This window comes from Pseudomassariella vexata (genome assembly GCF_002105095.1).
Source record: "Pseudomassariella vexata strain CBS 129021 chromosome Unknown BCR38scaffold_8, whole genome shotgun sequence".
NCBI classification, from domain to species: domain Eukaryota; kingdom Fungi; phylum Ascomycota; class Sordariomycetes; order Amphisphaeriales; family Pseudomassariaceae; genus Pseudomassariella; species Pseudomassariella vexata.
Genome location: NW_024467963.1, coordinates 1,486,567 through 1,505,637, shown reverse-complemented (window position 1 = coordinate 1,505,637; position 19,071 = coordinate 1,486,567). Strand labels below are relative to the sequence as shown.

General features: G+C 49.4%; 4 protein-coding genes across 4 annotated transcripts; 2 read left to right on the top strand and 2 right to left on the bottom strand.

Moving 5' to 3' along the window:
• Positions 1 to 2,193: 2,193 nt before the first annotated feature.
• On the bottom strand, positions 2,194 to 3,285 carry BCR38DRAFT_436610 (ribosomal protein L18e/L15P). The gene is made up of 2 exons (XM_040860467.1): positions 2,941 to 3,285; positions 2,194 to 2,831 (listed from the first exon to the last, which is right to left on the bottom strand). Exons 1-2 carry the CDS (start codon positions 3,255 to 3,257, stop codon positions 2,249 to 2,251), a joined length of 900 nt encoding a protein of 299 aa, XP_040715001.1. The 5' UTR covers positions 3,258 to 3,285; the 3' UTR covers positions 2,194 to 2,248.
• A 3,729-nt stretch (positions 3,286 to 7,014) lies between these two features.
• BCR38DRAFT_486087 (heterokaryon incompatibility protein-domain-containing protein) lies at positions 7,015 to 9,469 on the bottom strand (the record flags this gene model as incomplete). The annotated part of the gene is made up of 3 exons (XM_040863987.1): positions 7,015 to 8,584; positions 8,636 to 8,786; positions 8,848 to 9,469. 3 exons carry the CDS (start codon positions 9,467 to 9,469, stop codon positions 7,015 to 7,017), a joined length of 2,343 nt encoding a protein of 780 aa, XP_040715000.1.
• Positions 9,470 to 10,379: 910 nt separating this feature from the next.
• Positions 10,380 to 10,658, top strand: BCR38DRAFT_296168 (uncharacterized protein; the record flags this gene model as incomplete). The annotated part of the gene is made up of 1 exon (XM_040854499.1): positions 10,380 to 10,658. A coding segment is annotated over one exon (279 nt), but the record flags the coding sequence as incomplete, so codon positions are not given.
• A 6,145-nt stretch (positions 10,659 to 16,803) lies between these two features.
• Positions 16,804 to 18,745, top strand: BCR38DRAFT_436583 (amino acid permease). Its single transcript, XM_040860466.1, has 3 exons — positions 16,804 to 17,039; positions 17,098 to 18,208; positions 18,263 to 18,745. The coding sequence occupies exons 1-3, from the start codon at positions 16,952 to 16,954 to the stop codon at positions 18,663 to 18,665; spliced, it is 1,602 nt and encodes a 533-aa protein (XP_040714998.1). The 5' UTR covers positions 16,804 to 16,951; the 3' UTR covers positions 18,666 to 18,745.
• The last annotated feature ends 326 nt before the right edge of the window (positions 18,746 to 19,071 follow it).

Sequence of the window (19,071 nt, the reverse complement as noted above, 5' to 3'; positions counted from 1 at the left end):
TGGGTGGCTTGCATTCTACTTTGTATTTGGTGGAAACGTTCTGTTAAAACTTTATCAGCCCGCCATTTCGGACACCATTGTATATTCTCTTCCATATATTTCTTAAAGTAGCGACTGGCTCTTCACCATCGGAGTAACAGCCAGAGACAAGATACATGGAAGCAATTTACATTGAAGTGTCGCCATAGAAAGTTTTTACAGAAGAGTCTTTGTGGAATGCTTGGCTTGTTTTCCTGTGATCCACCGTGTGTCTCGTCCGGGAAACATGTGTTTTGAGCAGGCTGGAGCTTTGCTGGTCTCCATATCCTCACCTAGTGCCAAGGCCTTACCACTGTAAGTGCAATCAGCAGGGATATTGCCAGGTCATTTTTGAAAATCATGTTCTCATTATACTTTTGGTTGTGTCTTGAAGGAGGCTCAAACAATTAAATAATAAATATCTTGACACACATGAACACAAGTCCATGCTTTCCTATTGGACTTATACGACGGCATGAACAGTAGGGGTGATCCATCTCAACCAATGCCTATATAGAGAACAACCACAGTTTATATTAAATTCATCATCCTCATGCTTGTCTTAGACGCACGCTCCTACAGCCGCTGTGAGAAAAGTGAGAAAATCCCAGAAACAGGAGATGAAAGAAGGGACAACCAAAAGCCAAAAAAATCCCCCAACAAAAAAACCCCTAGAAACAGGTTTCATGTCTGGGAAGGACGAATCATATCGCTTCAGCAATTTCGAACGCGCCTTCTTCACGACTGCCCAATGTCAGAGAACAGAATGCCATAGGCACCAGTGGGTGTCAGGACACTGAACGCAAGACACCGGTGGGGCGCCGGAGGGGTGTTTCGGACAAAAGACTCCCGAGTCATGATTACAATCTATGTGAAGCTTTGGGATGACGAGAGTCAAGATCCTTGGCATCGCCGACCCTGCTGTTATGCCGGGTCCAAGCGGCGGCCTAGCTATCTATATAAGGACCATCTCGAAGTAGGATAGGGAAGGAGCAGAGATCAATGCATCACCGTGGGCACCCCTACCTGAGACCGCCAGTGACCACCCGGTGCTACGTAGGAGGGACGCCCGTTACTCCCCATCACTCTGTACTATTGCCTTCGGCCTAGCCGTACCCTGACACCCAATGAGGGAGATGGTCACAGAATGCAGTCATCAGCTCAAGGCCTAGATTCCATCTAAAAAGCGTGCCACCAACTTACAGACAAGGAGGCTCAGTCTGCAATGAAGCTTCTCGACAGGCTTCATCTAACCCAGGTCTGCACCCTCTTCACAAGTAATCCCACACAGCCAGAAGTGCAGCACCACATATGAGGCCTCCAAGATTAGTATGTAAAAGTCATCAAGGTCGCCCTCGTGATCTTTGCAGCCGGGTTACGCCAATTCCGAACACTAGCAGCAGCGTATCTTCGCGTGAGCCATGATAGGAATCTTCTATGACGAATACATGACAACGGAGGCAAATCCATGGACTCCTGCCCAATCAGCACCCACGCCACCCCTCATCACCAAATTCCGGGACATGCATGCAGGCCGCAAAACCGATCCTTCTTGACCAACCAAACCCCTGCATTGGGTCTGTCAGCTCCCAAACGACCAATCCTCTGGTAAACGCCCCACAGTCCGTCAGCATGTGCTCAACTGCGTGCACCGAGCATGGTGATAACACGGCTACCTGTACCTGTTCCAAGACCACAATGGCATCCATAATCAGGCTACTGCATCCTCCACTCCGATACAGCTTGTGCCCTCGTTTACAAGAGTACTCTTCGTCCTCAACGCTTATAGCGGTGTAGCGGTGGTTGCACGCCGCAAGTAATTACTTAGAATAGTGGCGTGCCAAGTTCCGATGCTCACGAGTCTAGGGGTGACAGTGGCGATGCGAGGAGGTTGGAAGAACGGAGCTGGGTCTCACTGGGCGAGGGGTGGGTTGCTGGGATTGAAGGTGAGTACGTTGGTTCTTTTATGTGGTGGAAAAACAGTGCAAGCGTCGATGACAGGAAATAAGGTGGTGGATTGATCGAGTCTGGAATATCGCTGAGTGAGTTCCATGGGGTTCGAGATGTACTGGGGTCATATCCTCCAGAGGGTTTGAAACCTGGATGATTAGCAACAACCCACATCAACTATTGAGGCAGCACCATGTACAGGGAGACAGCAGCAACTTCATTGATACACATTTTATACAATCTCTACCCGGTCTACTCGGTACAGATCTGCCAACTAGACCTATAACTTCTCCCACAACTTGGTATCTTCCTTCTTCTTGTCCTTCACAGCCTTGACCTTCTTCTTCAGCTGGCTAGGAGGCACCCTAAAGTACAAACTGGGCGACTCTCCTGGCTTCAGCTGGTGGCTTAAATACCCTCTATGCGCCGGATCTCTGTAATACTCCATATCCCATCGGCTAGTCGGGTCAGGTAGCCTGTACGAGAACCCCTTCTGCCGCACCTCCTCCAATATACCCTCGACGAACTCAGATCCATGTGGGAGAGGAAGGCTTGTGTTGACACTCTTGTCCTGGACGAGGCGTCGGATGGACTGCCGGGTGTAGTACCGCGTGACGACCTTTCCGCCTGCCTTCTCAATTGCGTCGATGGCTCCGGCCGAAGCACGCGACACGATGATGTCGATGGGCTGCTTCAGGGTGTTTCCACCGCGGGATAGCAGCTTGATTCCATCCTTGATGCTGCCGACGAGGTTCGACTTAATGAGCTCTTTCGGGGTGATTTGCTTCGTGGGGTCGATGCGACCCTGGTCGATCCATTCTTGGAGCTTGTCGAGGTTTACATGGGACAGTACGTCAGCTCGACTAAGGACACGGTGGTCAGTGAGGGTGCAGTTTAAACCCCGGCGAGGTACTGCTCCTTGCGACAGCTAGGAACCATGCGATCTCGTGCGAAGTAGCCAGTCAAACATACAAGTTCTCGAAGCCCATCCGCCCCTTGGCACGAATCAAGGGCGTCTGACCGCCCTGAAACCACGGGTGAACATGTCCATGCTGTTTCTGACCCTTGTGACCTCTTCCAGACGTCTTTCCCTTACCTGACGAGGGACCACGACCGACTCGAATGCGTTTTTGGTAGGCGCCTGGGTTGTCGCGTAGGTTGGAGAGAATCGACGCGTTTCGGGTCTGGATCGAGAGGGAGGCGAAGAGGCTAACAAGAGGCGAGGTGCACGACTCAGTTACCGCCCGGCAGCATTGCGCTGGCAGCGTTGATGGTATTCGCGGAGGCATTGGGGTTGGCTGGGCTGACCAAACTACTATTATTTGGAGTTTTCCCAAGATTCTGAACTCTGAGATAAATTTCATGTGGCCCGGGCTTTAACGGTCTGTGCACCACAACGCTAAATGAACGTCGTGCCTTCCTTTCCATGCCCCTGCACCGTAATAGCCTGCGCCTCGGGGTAACAATTGCCTAACCAGTCTATGATTAAGCCACAATCTATTCAAATTCCGAGTTCAAACATGGTTACCTGTGAAAAAAATCAGGTCGTCAACAGCATGAGGAGCAACAAGACCAGCACAGCTTCTGCAACTGCTAGTCATAGAAACCAGTGTGCTGTGACACGCAGCCGTCTAAGTGAAAACGCCGAGGGCACCATTGGAGACTACGCGAGCGACGCGGTATTGTTGGGTGATCTATCGGTGGCTACCTTACCCGAACTGTACTCAAACACCATTGAAGCCTCATTCTGAGATTATAACCTGGCCCTAAGCAGTGCTTGGGCCGACAGCTTACTCTCTGTTCCACCCGGTGGCTCGCCACAGCCTCATGTTTACCGATATCGTCAAGGATCAATGGATGCAGTGTCTCGTTGTTGGTGAAAGTCACCTGTATCCTCTCCCCTTTTCCGCCAGAGAGCTAATAGCCCTCATGGGCATAAACGCCCGCTGCCTTCAATTGGGATTACAAGCCGCTCCCTCTTCGGTCTGCACCAACAACTGGGACCCAAACATTCAGACTGGGGTCCAGCGTGGCAATCCATGAGGATGATACTGGACTACACTGTTGCTGATTTCGCGTGGCTCCTTGTAACACAGATTTCAGATTCACAATCCACATTCCGTTCCCCGGGTCGTGATGGATCTCCTTCTAGCAATGCAGACCAGATATAATGACATCGAATGCCGCTTCTTCTAAGGGTTTGAGTGTTGTAGCATGGAAGGATGTCGAAAGTCAAGTACGGTCCAGACAAGACAAGCAGCTGGCTCAGCCTTTAGTAGTTTGTATTTTGTTGTTGGTCGCCGTGGATGACCTCAGGCATGCAATTGTGAGTCTGCCACAGGCCCAGGTAGACCCCGTCTATGCTGGGGTTATGCAGATACTGAGTGAGTTTTGTGTCGAGAACAGTGGTCTGCTTTGTGTGCTGGTTCTCTGATTGTATTGAACCCATGTTGGCGTGGTTTTGCAGCTGCCAAGGATTCCCCTCCAAAGCTGTTCTCGCATCTGCAAGATTTTGAGGTAGGGTACCGCGCGTGGACAACATTTGGTTTCAAAATCATGCATTAAACCCTCTAAGAGCGTGCTTGGCGATGGATGTCGTACAATATCGTGGGCTGGTTCGGTCCGGTAAATGAAGTCCAAGACTGGGATTCAAAGTGGTCTGCCCGTCTCCCCACATGGTAGATTCGTGATTATGCACAAATGTTGTATGCAAAGTATCCGAGGTTGCTCAACATCGAAAGTTATGAGTGCTGTACTTTTTCCGATAGTTCCAAGTTAGCGCACGTCCACCTTTTGCCTTCGCTAGCGCTATCTTGCATATATTAACTCCTGTCAGAGAACAGAATGCCATAGGCACCAGTGGGTGTGAGGACACCGGCGGGCCGCCGGAGGGGTGTGAGGACAAAAGACTCCCGAATCATGATTACAATTTATGTGAAGCTTTGGGATGACGAGAGTCAAGATCCTTGGCATCGCCGACCCTGCTGTTATGCCGGGTCCAAGCGGCGGCCTAGCTATCTATATAAGGACCATCTCGAAGTAGGATAGGGAAGGAGTTGTCAGAGCCACAAGTGTCATCCGAGGCGGGCCGGCTTCCACCAGGTAGGAAGCCGTTTGTGGCGAATGAGGAGCCGGGAAGCCGTTTGTGGCGGCTAGAGAGCCGCTTGTGGCGAATGAGAGCCGTTGAAGCCGTTTGCAGCGGATAGGGAATCGCTTGGTTGCAGATAAGGAGCCGCTGTCCAAGATATTGGCCGAAGTCGGAGGAACACAGACATACGGAAGCAAACATCCAGAATCCAAGAGAGAACCTCGGCTGGCTATAAGTAAGGAGTCGAGACGGAGGAAGATAGAGAGGGCAGAGATCAATGCATCACCGTGGGCACCCCTACCTGAGACCGCCAGTGACCACCCGGTGCTACGTAGGAGGGACGCCCGTTACTCCCCATCACTCTGTACTATTGCCTTCGGCCTAGCCGTACCCTGACAACTCCTTTGTACTCAGATGTGGTGTGATCCTTACATATTTTCATGACGATGAGTAAATCGCGACATATGTGTTAAAGAAGGTCGTCATTTATGTAATATTACAGCTCCGGGTCTTCCCGGAGCTGTGGGGCTTTGGCAGAGGTGGACATTTTCAAATCTCCCAAGAAGGCTTTAAGATATCCGACATTGGGATATTCGTAGAAGGGCGTGTTAAAGTCGAGATCCAAATCAAACTCCTCCCTGAATCCAGCAGAAATGGTCAGACCCAGGAGAGAATCGATGCCAATGTCACCAAAGACAGTGCTATTATCAAATCTGACGCAGCGAGACCATTCTCTTCTGCAATGATCGACATAGCTCGTGCGCTCACCGGAGAGGATGGCGAACTTCCTTTCACTTGAGTTCAAGTCTTTATCTAAGCTTGAGAAAATGCAGGCGCAGAAATTCCAATTTTATGTGCAGACTGCCGCTAAAGCTGCTTGGATCCCTTGCCGCTTTCGATCGAAAAAATGACCCTCAAAACTCGGCGTGGTACGCCTTGCCTCTGGACATTGCGTTTTCGGCACGATTTGCATCATATTTTGACACAGAGACGAAGGAACGTTCTGCAAACTGCCAGAAGTGTGCAACAACCTTTTCACCATCCACGATCGTCACCTCCCCAGGTCACTGTTGTCATTGCAGTGCATCGAGAACCCGGCAGCCTATGTGAGGCCATCAATAAGGCCGGGATGAGCGTGAAAATCCCCGAAGCTCAGGTGGCTCGAGGCTTCCAAAGTCTTGCTATTTGGTGTGATCTCGTCCACAGGGTGGTATTCGTTATGCAATCAGGCCAGAAGGCGAATGACATAGTATACCACGGCATGGGTGAAACGAGCAGTCGCGGTTAAGGACTTTCGCCGTTGGTGAAAGGCCACGAAGTAGCCGGGGTCCCGCTTTGCACTCCGGCAATCTACGCAAATATTACGCTGAGTCTAGCTACACACCTTCTCGAGCGTTTTCATCCGAACAAGGCTGGCAATAATTTCCTTGAAATTGCAGACATGACTATTTGGAAGGCTCTCATCATGCAACCTGATGAGGCTCCCAGTAGATCCTTCAATCCCACGCTGAGGTCAACTGGTCGTCAAATGCAGGAGTTCTCAAATTCATGACTTCCTATTATCCGTTGCTTGCTCTACTTTTCTTCATGTCCTCCTTTTTCATGTTGATTGCGAAGGCTGATTGATAACAATGACAGAGCCAAAAGAAGCTGCGAGAGCATTCGCACTGCATCGTACACTTCAATGATAGAAGCCTCCAGCCAAAGTTCCAAAGGGGCATGACGGTAAAACAAACAATGCAAGCCCGTCGAGATGGGATAGTAACGGTAGCCACATCTGACTCGACCACGATACGAGCTTTCTTGGAACCGTAGGATCAGGACTTATTTCCCAGCTGTCGGCTTCAGGGCAATGTTGACGTTTCGTTCCTGCAGGTTGTTGGAAAGCTGTGGTTGTCTTCTTGTTTATTCCGACCTGCACGAACGGGAATACTTCAGTCTTGTCGACGCTGTCCCAGCTATGCAAGGGCTTGTCCAAGGCTACGGCTTTCATTTTTTTCTTGTTGCATCATCGAATAATGGTCGAAACATGCAATGGTAGTTGGATGATCGGGACCAAGCTGGATCTTGTAGCCATCATATGCTCTCTGGTAATGGTCAGACGCGACGTTATATTGCTTCCGCTGGTGAAGGATATATGCCAGAGAGTAATTAGAGCTTAGCGTGTCAAAGTGTTTTTTCCCTAGCACCTTCTCCCTCCCTTGTAGTGCTCGTCGGTTCATCTTCTCCGCCTCGTCGTATTTCCCTTGGGCCTGTAGTAGTCGCTCTAGCACTACAACGGTCACTAGCGTAGACGTACAACTGTGTCCTAGTATCCTCTCCCTAGCATTTAATGCTTTAACAGCTATGCCTTGCGCTGCCTTGTAATCCCCATTCATCCACATATACCATGCAGCATTCGTAAGAACCTGAGCCCATTCTCTTAGCGATTCTTCGCAAGCTGGTTCATGATCATACAAAGGCTCAACGTGCGGTAGTAGCCTTTCGCACTTTGCCCAGTTCTCAAACTCTCCAGTAGGGAACTCCCTTGCTATCAACACAAGACACTTCCGTCTCCATCCGTCCACATAGCTGAATGTGGACAGCCAGACTCTGGTACAGAAATGTACAAGATCGTGCATCTCACACATATCGTTATCGACAGCTACGCTCACTAGGGAGAAAGCTAGTAACAAGTCGATGTCATTGTCGAACTCGCTATCGGCGTCCACTTCGCCATCAATTTTTATCATACTCCTGGTTTGGCTTCGAAGTATCGACTCTGGGATCCCTTGTGGGTTGAAGAAGCTCATGAGTGAGAGCAGGTCAGCAGCAGAAGGCCTTTCCTCACGAATGTGCTCAAATGACATCTGCCACGTAACTACCACCGAGCTTGACGCGCTGCTATCTCGACGAAGGTCTCCCGCATCCAGGTTAAGAAGATTTCCTTTGTTCCTATCATTCCTGTGGAACTCGTCCAGGTAGCCAGATACTGTCATTCGAGCTCGCTTGTTAATGTATACGGCGGCCTGGGTGATTGCGAGGGCTATGTAGTTAAGAGCATGTAATAGATTAGCCGTGTCATCCTTGTTTGACGTATCCTGCAGCTTGTTCTGAAGGAGCTGCAGGGCTTGGCTTTCGTCCATCGCCTTGATCTCCTTGATATTATTGTAGCTTCCTGTCAGCCTGGCTGCCGCATCTTTGCTTCTTGAGGTGAACAGAATAGATCCATTCGGGCTTTGAGGTAGATAGTTCGCAAGTGGCGTTGACGAATCTTGGTAATATCGCTTTGGATAGAATACCTGGATGTCGTCGACATTATCCAAAATCATACTCCAACGTCCATTCGCCTCGTTACATAGCCAGTTACAAACTAGCTGGAAGATGTTGACATTCGGAACGTGTCGTCCCGGCAGCTCAAGCCTCTCTGTAATAGCTCTGTATGCTTCTTCGAACCGGACCTTAGTGCTAGCATGCACCCAGAACACCCAGGTCTGCGGCGACTTATCACGAATATCGTGGGAATATTGGATGGCAAGCTGCGATTTCCTTTGGTACTGTCAGGTTGACAATGCCGTAGAATAGCCGATATTTACATACCCTAGGCCGCCGAGACCCACAAGCGCTGCGCGAGCGGCTGGTCTCGCGCACTTGTCTTGGATCCACGCCTGGATCTCGGGCCGATCGACGAAGTCAGGGTCTCGGCTGAATGGTACGGTGGAAAAGGGCTCGCGCATTGGGTTTTCGTAGTCTGTATGGGCGGGTTAGCGGTGAAAATCCCGGGATTTTGCGGTTACGAACCACCTTTTCACGTTTAGTGTGACGATTTTCTATCCACGACATTCGCTCATCGACGCTGAACTCCGACAGAGCATCTCCTCGCAGCGCCCGAACCGCGATTCCCATGATTTCTTGGACTTGTTGCTCCAGCGACTTCTTGTCACCGAGTCGCTGGCATCCGGAAGAGAAGAATTCCACCGACGACGGAGCGACAAGCTCTTGCACTGTCCAGCCCCGGGTGAACCATCTACTTTCTCGAAAAGCAAATTCCCAGCTCCACGCTTTAGATTGCTCGATCGGGCCATGGTGATCTTTCGGAACATCTGACAAATATACGTAGCACTTGGTTGCGTTACTATACCAGCGGAACATAGAGTTGATAGCCTCTGAAAGCTCGGCGCTGTTTGATTTGTCGATGCAACAAGTGTCCACCCAGAAATGTTGTAGGTCATCGTGAGCAGCTTGCTCCCCGCAGAACCGAATCTTCCGAAATCCAGCCTTCGTCTTTCCCATATCTTCCGCCAAATCTTTGAAGGTGACCTCTTCGTCATCACTGCCCCAAGTACGGGAAAGGATAGCGTAAGGTGGGATATCATCGACAAGATCCTTGGTTAGGCTGAGTTCGCCACCATGTTGAAGTTTCAGAAGACGCATTGCTGGGCGTAAATAATGACGCTCGACGAAGAATACTACAAGGCAGCGACTCCCTTAGCCAGAACTCTCTAAATAATATAATAATATAATAATATAATAATATTATAATATTAAATACGCCGTAGGTGTTAACCCTCGGTACCTCTACAAGTACTCCCTTAAGGGGCTATAGATAATATAGCGGGCCCTTAAGCCGCGTCGGGCGGTTATACAGGTAAACTTGTAGCCAAACGACTACTAAACCTCCTGTCCCTCCCTAAGTCTGTGCTACAACCCCTGCCTGAACTACCGATAAGTGTGGTAATGTGGCACTTAAATTCGTCCTCAGGGGTGGGATGCTGCTGATGTGCAGAAGATGCTCGACTATTTTTTGTCGCGACAAGTCGTAGTATCTGCTAATTCGGGTTCTCGTCGAGCGTATACATCTCAACTATACGCTCAAGTGGATAGACCGTAACGTGGTCTAGACGCTCGCAAGAATCGCGGCGAGAGGGGGTCCGATAAGGGGTCGGATTAACGATTCGAATTCTGGACCGGCTGTCGAGTTATATTCCGCCGACGTAGTGCTTGACTGTCGACTGGCTAGGACGCTCGTAATCCTAAACTGCACCAATCTCCCTATTATCGCTAGGTAGGCGAAGTCAACAAGGTGGGCAGCGCGCCGTAAGGGTTGACTAAACCCCCTTGTGTGTCAGCTGCGGGATTCGAACCCGCGACTCGTCACCGACCCAAGTGGGCGAGGCTCAAATCGGGACTTAACGTACAACCCCCAGTACCCGGCCACCCCCAGAACCCGGCCACCCCTTAATTTCGCTACGTCAACCACAACAACTACAACAACAAATTCAATTCTCTCCATCAATTTTTGTGCCTTGGACTTCGTTATTGGTGCTTTTTGACCATGGAAGCGCAAGAAACTCGAATATTAAACGCGATTAAGGCTTACCGCGATGGCCAAATCAGCAGCGTTCGCCAAGCCGCCATATCCTTCAAGGTCCCCAGATCAACACTTCAAGACCGAATCAACAACGTTCCTACCAGAAAGACCGCCCACGAACACCAACAACGCCTCACAGTTAAAGAGGAAGACTCTATCGCTAAGTCAGCCCGCTTGATGGCGTCCTGGGGGTGGCCTATGACGATTACCGCTATCCGCGCCTTCGCAACCAATCTCCTTGAGTCCAAGGGCGACCACGAACCCTTAGGGGGCAATTGGCATGACTCTTTTTTTGCTAGACATATCGATTTGGTTATTAAGAAGTCCCGGGGACTGGACCAAGTCCGACGAGAAGCCCTGACGCCCGAGATTATTAACGAATGGTTCGCTTTATACCACGCCACTGTCAGGGTACGGCTAGGCCGAAGGCAATAGTACAGAGTGATGGGGAGTAACGGGCGTCCCTCCTACGTAATACCGGGTGGTCACTGGCGGTCTCAGGTAGGGGTGCCCACGGTGATGCATTGATCTCTGTCCTCTCTATCTTCCTCCGTCCCGACTCCTTACTTATAGCCAGCCGAGGTTCTCTCTTGGATTCTGGATGTTTGCTTCCGTATGTCTGTGTTCCTCCGACTTCGGCCAATATCTTGGACAGCGGCTCCTTATCTGCAACCAAGCGATTCCCTATCCGCTGCAAACGGCTTCAACGGCTCTCATTCGCCACAAGCGGCTCTCTAGCCGCCACAAACGGCTTCCCGGTTCCTCATTCGCCACCAACGACTTCCTACCTGGTGGAAGCCGGCCCGCCTCGGATGACACTTGTGGCTCTGACAACTCCTTCCCTATCCTACTTCGAGATGGTCCTTATATAGATAGCTAGGCCGCCGCTTGGACCCGGCATAACAGCAGGGTCGGCGATGCCAAGGATCTTGACTCTCGTCATCCCAAAGCTTCACATAGATTGTAATCATGATTCGGGAGTCTTTTGTCCGAAACACCCCTCCGGCGGCCCGCCGGTGTCCTGCGTTCAGTGTCCTGACACCCACTGGTGCCTATGGCATTCTGTTCTCTGACAGCCACCAAGCTCAAATACGGAGTCGCCGACGAGGATGAATACAATATGGATGAGAAGGGATTGATGAAGGGTATTGGGGACAACGCTAAGGTAGTCCTTGATCGATTTGATCCGTTGGCCTTCTCAAAGCAGCCTGGCGATCGATCTTGGGTCTCGATTATCGAGTGTATTGGTGCTACGGGGTACCTGATGCCCCCCTTCATTATCTTCAAGGGGAAGCAGATTCAACAAAGCTGGATTGATGAAAAAATAGACCGCCGCTTCGTCGTCCGCGTCAGTGAGAAAGGATGGACTGATCGCGAGATTGCGCTGGAATGGATACGTCATTTCGATCAATACACCAAACCTCAGTTACGTGGCGAATACCGACTGCTGATTCTTGATGGCCATACCAGTCACGTTTCCCTCGAATTCGTGGCCTATTGTGAGGCCAACAAGATAATTCCTCTCTGCCTTCCTCCTCACGCTACCCACGAACTTCAACCTCTGGATGTAGGTGCCTTCAGCCCATTAGCTAAGGCATACAAAGTCATCATCACCGCTAAGTCCCTCTTTGGCGCTGCCTTGGTTGATAATAGGAATTTCCTATTATATTATCAAGAAGCACGTAATAAGGCCCTTAACCTAGAGAATCTACGTGCTGCTTGGCGAAGCGCAGGTCTTCATCCATTCGATCCTGTCAGAATTCTTTGCAAATACAGGCCAAAAACGCCTGTCACGGCCACTTTGCAAGACTCTCAAGGCCGCACAGCAACTTTTGAGGTTAGCAGCGAGACCGCCCGTCAAATCGATTCAATTCTCGAAGGATTATTTGACGTATGTACTGTCAGATAGGACACCTGGTTCCTAGGTTCAGAAATAATATGGCACTAGAGAAGACTAGTGTCACTTGAAGTTCAGACGGCGAAATGAACCCCTCTTCCCGAAAGTAACTCCGAAGTTCGGGGTCAGACACCTGAACAATGCACCTCCGACATTTCCGAAAGAATCTATAAAGGGCAGAGCAACGGGAGTTCGCGAGAATAGAACACAGACAATAACACACCTCATTCATATACAATCTTATGCACTTCTGACTACTCGATTGGACACACGTGATATTCGACATGTACCACCCCTTTGCGCGACGGGTTATCCTTCGTTCAGAAGACCTACCTTACAGCGCTTTCAGATAACCGAGCTCTCCAAGTCCTTAATAAAGGACTAGTTGATAAGCAGAAGGAGAGACGGTCTCAAAAAACTAATAAGAACTTTGGCAAAGCACGTGTATTGACGATAGATGAGATGGTCACCAAACAGAAGGAGCGTGATGAGCGTGAACAGGAGGTTATGACTACTAAAGCACGGCGGGCAGCCCTACGTGGCAAAGTAGGCTTTGCCAAACTTGTATGGAAGGAAATCCCAGTTGATCTTGATGTATTTGAGTAGATTGCCTTACGAATAGCCTCAAAAATCGATTTCTTATTACTCTTGTTGTTGGCGACGACGACCTTCGGTAGCGAGATTAAGGGGGGCTTAGCGGGTGGCCGGGTTCTGGGGGGGGCCGAGTACTGGGGGTGCTACGTTATCTACCAGCGAAGTGACCAACTACACCAGCCGACTTCTTAAAATAAGGCAACTACTTAATCACCCCGGGCGAACAAACCTCCTACCCGTCCGTAGGGACTTCCACGAGTAGATACACTCCGGCTGCTGCTTATAGAAAGCTGGACACTTGGAGAAGATACCACCGAGCTATCTTATTCGTACTTTTCAACCTGCGAAGAGACAACTGTCTAGCAGAAAACACCGATACGGAAGATATATATGACCTTCACGAGGTTATTCCAAAGAAAAGTATCGTTCTATATACATAGCACTAACGTAGTGCCCTCTCGGCTTAGCGCCTCGGGGCGGCATAAATTTCGTCTGTCTGTCTGGCACCTTCACCCCGCATTAGAACTGATTCCTAATTCCACCTTGCGCTACACTTAAGCTATATTAGATACGATAGCACCCGGCTACTTTCGCCGATTGACTAATCATAGTCATGCTAATTTTAATATCATGGAATCTCTCACTCAGCCGGAAAATACTTCAGTGCGGTCAGGAGATGGTGATCTAGCTTCTACGCAAGACCAGCGACGTATGATGAGAGTAGCGCAGATGAACTCAAATTACACGAAGTTAAGTCCATCTATAACGCTAGCGCACCGCATTTTACGAAAGATTCCATGCAGGAGCTTGGAATTGAATTTGACATTCTCCGAAAAGGGGCATTAGGTGGTTGAAAAATCAAACTGACAGGTAACGTAGTCCACGGTCCAATTGCACACACGGTCCAATTGCACACTTTGGCAGACCTTATACGACAATGTATAAGTTAATTCAACCACAACGCCTATCATCAATTGAAACTACTCAGAATCGTTATCTTCAGACGTCTCTACATCATTTCCACAAGTGCGCGCATTATGTCCGGGCTCGCCGCAGATTCTACAGCGCCGTACACGCGCAATTCGCCGCCTCGTACGACCACCAATTTGACGAAATTCGTCATGTAACTGCCCATCAACCTCTCGTTGAGACTGTAGGTCCTGTCCAGCTTGTATACGAAGTGATCCTCCACTCTGTAGCTGTTTTTTCTTCGCACGGCGACGTCGACTTAAGGTCTCATTTGCCTTTCGAAGTCATTCGGCCTCGCCTTCTAAAAGGGCAAGCCGATGCATAACCTTCGTTGTACCTCGCGCAATCTGATCTATTCCAGTAAAAGTTGACGTTGGTGAGCTATTTTTATGTCGTACAATCCTATTTTTCACATAATCGGTTTGTGATTGGGCTTCGGCTGGGTTGTTCGGAGTCTTTGATTCCCAAGGGACGGGGAGACCAGCCGAGCTACCCGGAGATGTTGGCGTATGTAATTTCACATCGAGCTGTGATATGACATAATCTGCATCGTACGGAACTATTCCTACCCCTCGGAAACCTCCTTGGATATTTGAAACCGTGAAAGTTGCGTTGTACGCGTTTAAAAACGCCGGTAAAAAGTCTTCTTTCGAGATATGACTTATATGTGCTCGCATGAGATCTTCGATTTCTTTTCCGTACGCTCTTTTTAACCCGCGAAAACAACCAACATCAAGAGGCTGGAGCTTATTCGACGAATGAGGAGGCATACAAAGCGTGACGATATTGTTAGCTTTGCAATATACCTCGAAATCGGTCGAGTGATGGCTTTCGTGACCGTCGAGGATCAATAGGCGATGAGTACCTTTCGTACGAGACTTGGTGTGATGATCGAAGTGTTTTATCCAATCTTCGCCTCTCTCATTCGTAGTCCAGCCATTTTTAGTAACTGCGATAACCCAATCAGGCGGTAATGGGCTGTTTTCGTACCATGACGAGAGGTGGGTTTTGCTGACGAAAATGATGTACGGAGGGAGGGCATAACCGGACGACCCAACGCCTTGAATAACTGTAACCCATTCCCGATTTCTTTGCTAGGCTACTCTAGGCCTTCCACGCTGATCAGAAGTCGTCACGACCATTTCGGACGAGATTTGGCCCATCACAAAACCGGTCTCGTCGAAGTTGTAGATATCCTCCTCCTAGATCGCATATTTCGCAATTGTATTCCATACCAGGTCAAACCACGCGCGATACGCGTCGGGGTCTTCGCAGAGAACTCTCTGATAGTCGATCCTTCGATTTAAACGTGTCTGGAGGTCTGGTGGTCGTCTTACGAAGCTCGAGGCCCAGTTGACGCCGACGCGTCCCGCGTCGCGACTTCGAAGTAATCGGTTGGCCATATCTTCAACACCACTCAATCGGGGAGGAAATGCTCGCGAATCTAGGTCGGTTATATGTCGTACGATTGCCTCTTCTTCGGAAGGAGTCAACTTTTGCGTTGGCGATCGCGTAATCGCTCGAGCGGTTTTACCGTCGCGTCGATACGCAAGGGTTCTAAAAGGTACGTTATAGATCTGACCAGCGCGACGTACACTTAATTTTGGATTAGATTGAAGCGCATGTAATGGTAGAATCATATCACCTTCATTCCAAGAACCAACCATAGTTATGTGGTGAAAACCGCAGGTCAAAGTGGTAGCGTACGAAAATCTGCCGAAGTGTGCAATTGGACCGTGGACTACGTTATCGATAGCGCTAATGTTGAAGTCTTTATCAATCCCAAGAAATTGGTTTCACTTGGAGATCAATCTATTTGGTAAGCCAAATTTTTAAGTTGTCCCATCTTTGATCTACATGTCCTCCATTCCGTGCTGCTTGTCTAGACTCAACTTTGTTATTTCCCAGGGTTATCAAATACCCCAGGTGGGAAGGTACGGCCAAGTACAGGGCTACAAAACCCCGCCCCAAAACCAGAAGTAACCATCATAAAGAAAGAAAACAAAAACATATTTTTTTGGCCTTCATATAAATCTGGTACCCCTCTATTCAGAGCCTCACCATTGGACAATACATACGGGGGTTTCACCCTCGAACTGCATAACGTGCGATGCGGATTTTGCCTTGCACTTGGGAGATCGAGCATAGTTTTGAAAATATTACAGAGAACTCGCCTCCTCTGTCTACGGAGGATTTACGCAGAACTCTCCAGGATGAGGTGCGGCAATAGTATCCTAGGATGTATACTTAGACGGGAGTTTAACATAATTTAATATATTCGGAACCTCTTCGTCTACGAATCCTCGATCCGCTTCTTTCTCACCCTATTCTGTATAATCATAGCCAGAGCTACGAGCTTCTTTTGGGACTCATCGAACAGGTCTCGGATGATAGCTATTTAGACCTGCTTACGTAGGACGTTTACAACAGTTCTGGGCCTGAAGGCGCAAATTGGGGTAAGCAGGATAGCGTAATGAAACGTGTGCCTGGTTCCTTAGCTATATGAAATACCAGTACCACCAAATCGGATGCCTAATCCTTTATTAGTAGTGTAGAATAGTAACCGCAGAACCATCATACGACTGAGTTAACTGTTGATTAGATGTAATCAAACCAAGTCATAATTGGAGTCGGACACTGATAACGTAGAGTTCTATCCGTCTGACTCGATCAAATCTTAAAGGTTCAAAAAATGCACGAAGCGATGCATGAAACCCGATAGATCCATACAAGTCGCCATTGCTATTTTTTTTGAGAGCGATGCTTGGCAGCAAGCACGCAATGGAGAAAGTGGAGCTCGAAAGAAAAATACAACAAAAACCAAACCGCTCCCAGCTGGAAAATGCGAATTTTCTTTGTCTTAAAAGCAGCTGGTTCCTGTCACGAATTTGCGGCTCGGTTTTAACTATAGGAATTGATTTCACGGCACTTCGTTGGCCATAAAACCGTGCATCTGCTGCTCCGCTGCTAAAGATCGACACTATACCTTAACTTACGATCCACCAAGCTGTCACTTGTTCCCTGGGATATCTTATCCCTTATACGTCATACTCGAATCCACAGTGTCGAATGTGACGAAGTGGCTATGACGGAAAACAAACCCCTGGTCCCGTCAGCTGCCTACAGGTACGGCACAATAGATACATCTGCCCCCAACCAAGATGGTGAAGTCGGTTAGTTTGACTGGTCGCGATCAAACTTCTCACGTCTATCCTAACTGTTCAACCCCAGCCTCTGATCACATCCTCGATGCGCGCCAAGCCAAGCTTCAAATCGGCATCCCCACCGCTGTCTTCCTGATTGTGAACCGTATCATCGGCACCGGCATCTTCGCCACCCCAGGAACAATCCTGGCTCTGTCCGGCAGCGTCGGGCTGTCCTTAATTATGTGGGTTGTCGGCATGATCATTGCCCTCGCCGGTACGGCCGTATTCATCGAGTTCGGCACCGCGATCCCCAAAAATGGGGGTGAGAAGAACTACCTCGAGTATGTCTTCACTAAGCCCAAGTTTCTCACTAGTGCCTTGTACACGGGCTACGTTGTTCTTCTGGGATGGGCAAGCGGTAATTCGGTTGTATTCGGCGAGTATATCCTTCACGCTGCCAATGTCGAGGTCGGACGGTGGAACCAGCGCGGTGTCGGCCTCACCTGCATCACCTTCGCCTTCTTAGTCCACGGCCTGTTCCTCAAATGGGGCATGCGGCTCCAGAACGTACTCGGATCCATCAAGATCATCATCATCCTGATCATGGTGGTCGCCGGCTGGGTCGCACTCGCAGGTCATGCAAAGCTCGAGGAGAAGCCCAACAACTTCCACGATGCATTCGAGGGGACCACCGGCAGTGCGTATGGCGTCGTCACGGCGCTCTACAACGTCATATGGAGTTTCGCCGGCTACAGCAACGCCAACTACGCACTCAGCGAGACCAAGAACCCCGTGCGCACTTTGAGGATCGCTGCGCCTTTGGCGGTTGGCTTCATCGGGACGCTGTATATCCTCGTCAATATCTCGTACTTTGCTGCCGTCCCCAAGGAGGAGATGCTCGAGGCAAAACGTCTTGTCGCCGCGTCTCTATTTCGCAATGTTTTTGGCGAAACCGCCGAGCGCGCACTCTCGGTCTTCGTTGCCCTGTCGGCCCTGGGTAACGTAATGAGTGTCATTTTCTCTCAAGGGCGGTTGGTACAAGAACTGGGTCGCGAGGGCATCTTGCCTTTCTCCAAGTTTTGGGCGAGCAACAGACCTTTCAACGCACCGCTTGCTGGACTCTTCTGGCATTGGCTCATCTGCGTTATTACCATCCTGGCGCCTCCGCCTGGTGATGCGTATAATTTTATTCTCAAGTCAGTCTACCCCTTTTCCCTCAAGACCGACGTCCATACTAACACTATTGTTAGCCTTATTTCGTACCCTCTAGCTATCATCAACACCTTCGTCGCCGCTGGCCTAGTCCACCTCTACCTGCATCGCGACGCCTGGAATTGGCACCCTCCATTTAATGCCTCATTGCCCGTCGTTATCTTCTCCATGCTCAGCAACATTTACCTTGTAGTTGCCCCATTCATGCCCCCAGAGGGAGGCCAGAATGTTTACCAAAGCCTACCGTATTGGATTCACTGCGTTTGCGGCTTCGGTGTCATATTCGCGGGAGGTGTATACTACCTTGTTTGGGCGGTGGCCATGCCCAAGTTAGGCAAGTACCAGCTTGTTCGGGAAACGATAATTGATGAAATTGATGGATGGGAGAAGAATGTGTTTGTGAAGCGACGGCTGGGCGAACTTCCTGCAACGACAACATAATTTGCGCAAAATGAATGATCGTTGGATTGGACCGTAATTGACCATCCAACATATTAATGATAAATGACCTATTCACACCCTAATGTCACATATTGTGTTAACGGAATAGTTTATTTGATCAACTAGTATGAAGTGTTTGTCACTATGATAACCCCTTTTGCTACTGCCATTCCTCCCTATCCCATTATCAGAACCCGTTTATCCATTCCAATGCCATGAGTGCCAGGTATTGGTTGCTAGAGTAGCATTGGCTGTGTTTCAAATTCTCCTTTCGTAAGATAGACACCGAGCATGCCCATTTTCTTTTCCATCAGGCGTAGAATCCACGGCCAAATATCCTTATTTGCGTTGAATGTAGCCATAGTGTCCACCAAATATCTTTCCACCTTTACATCCTTGCCAATGA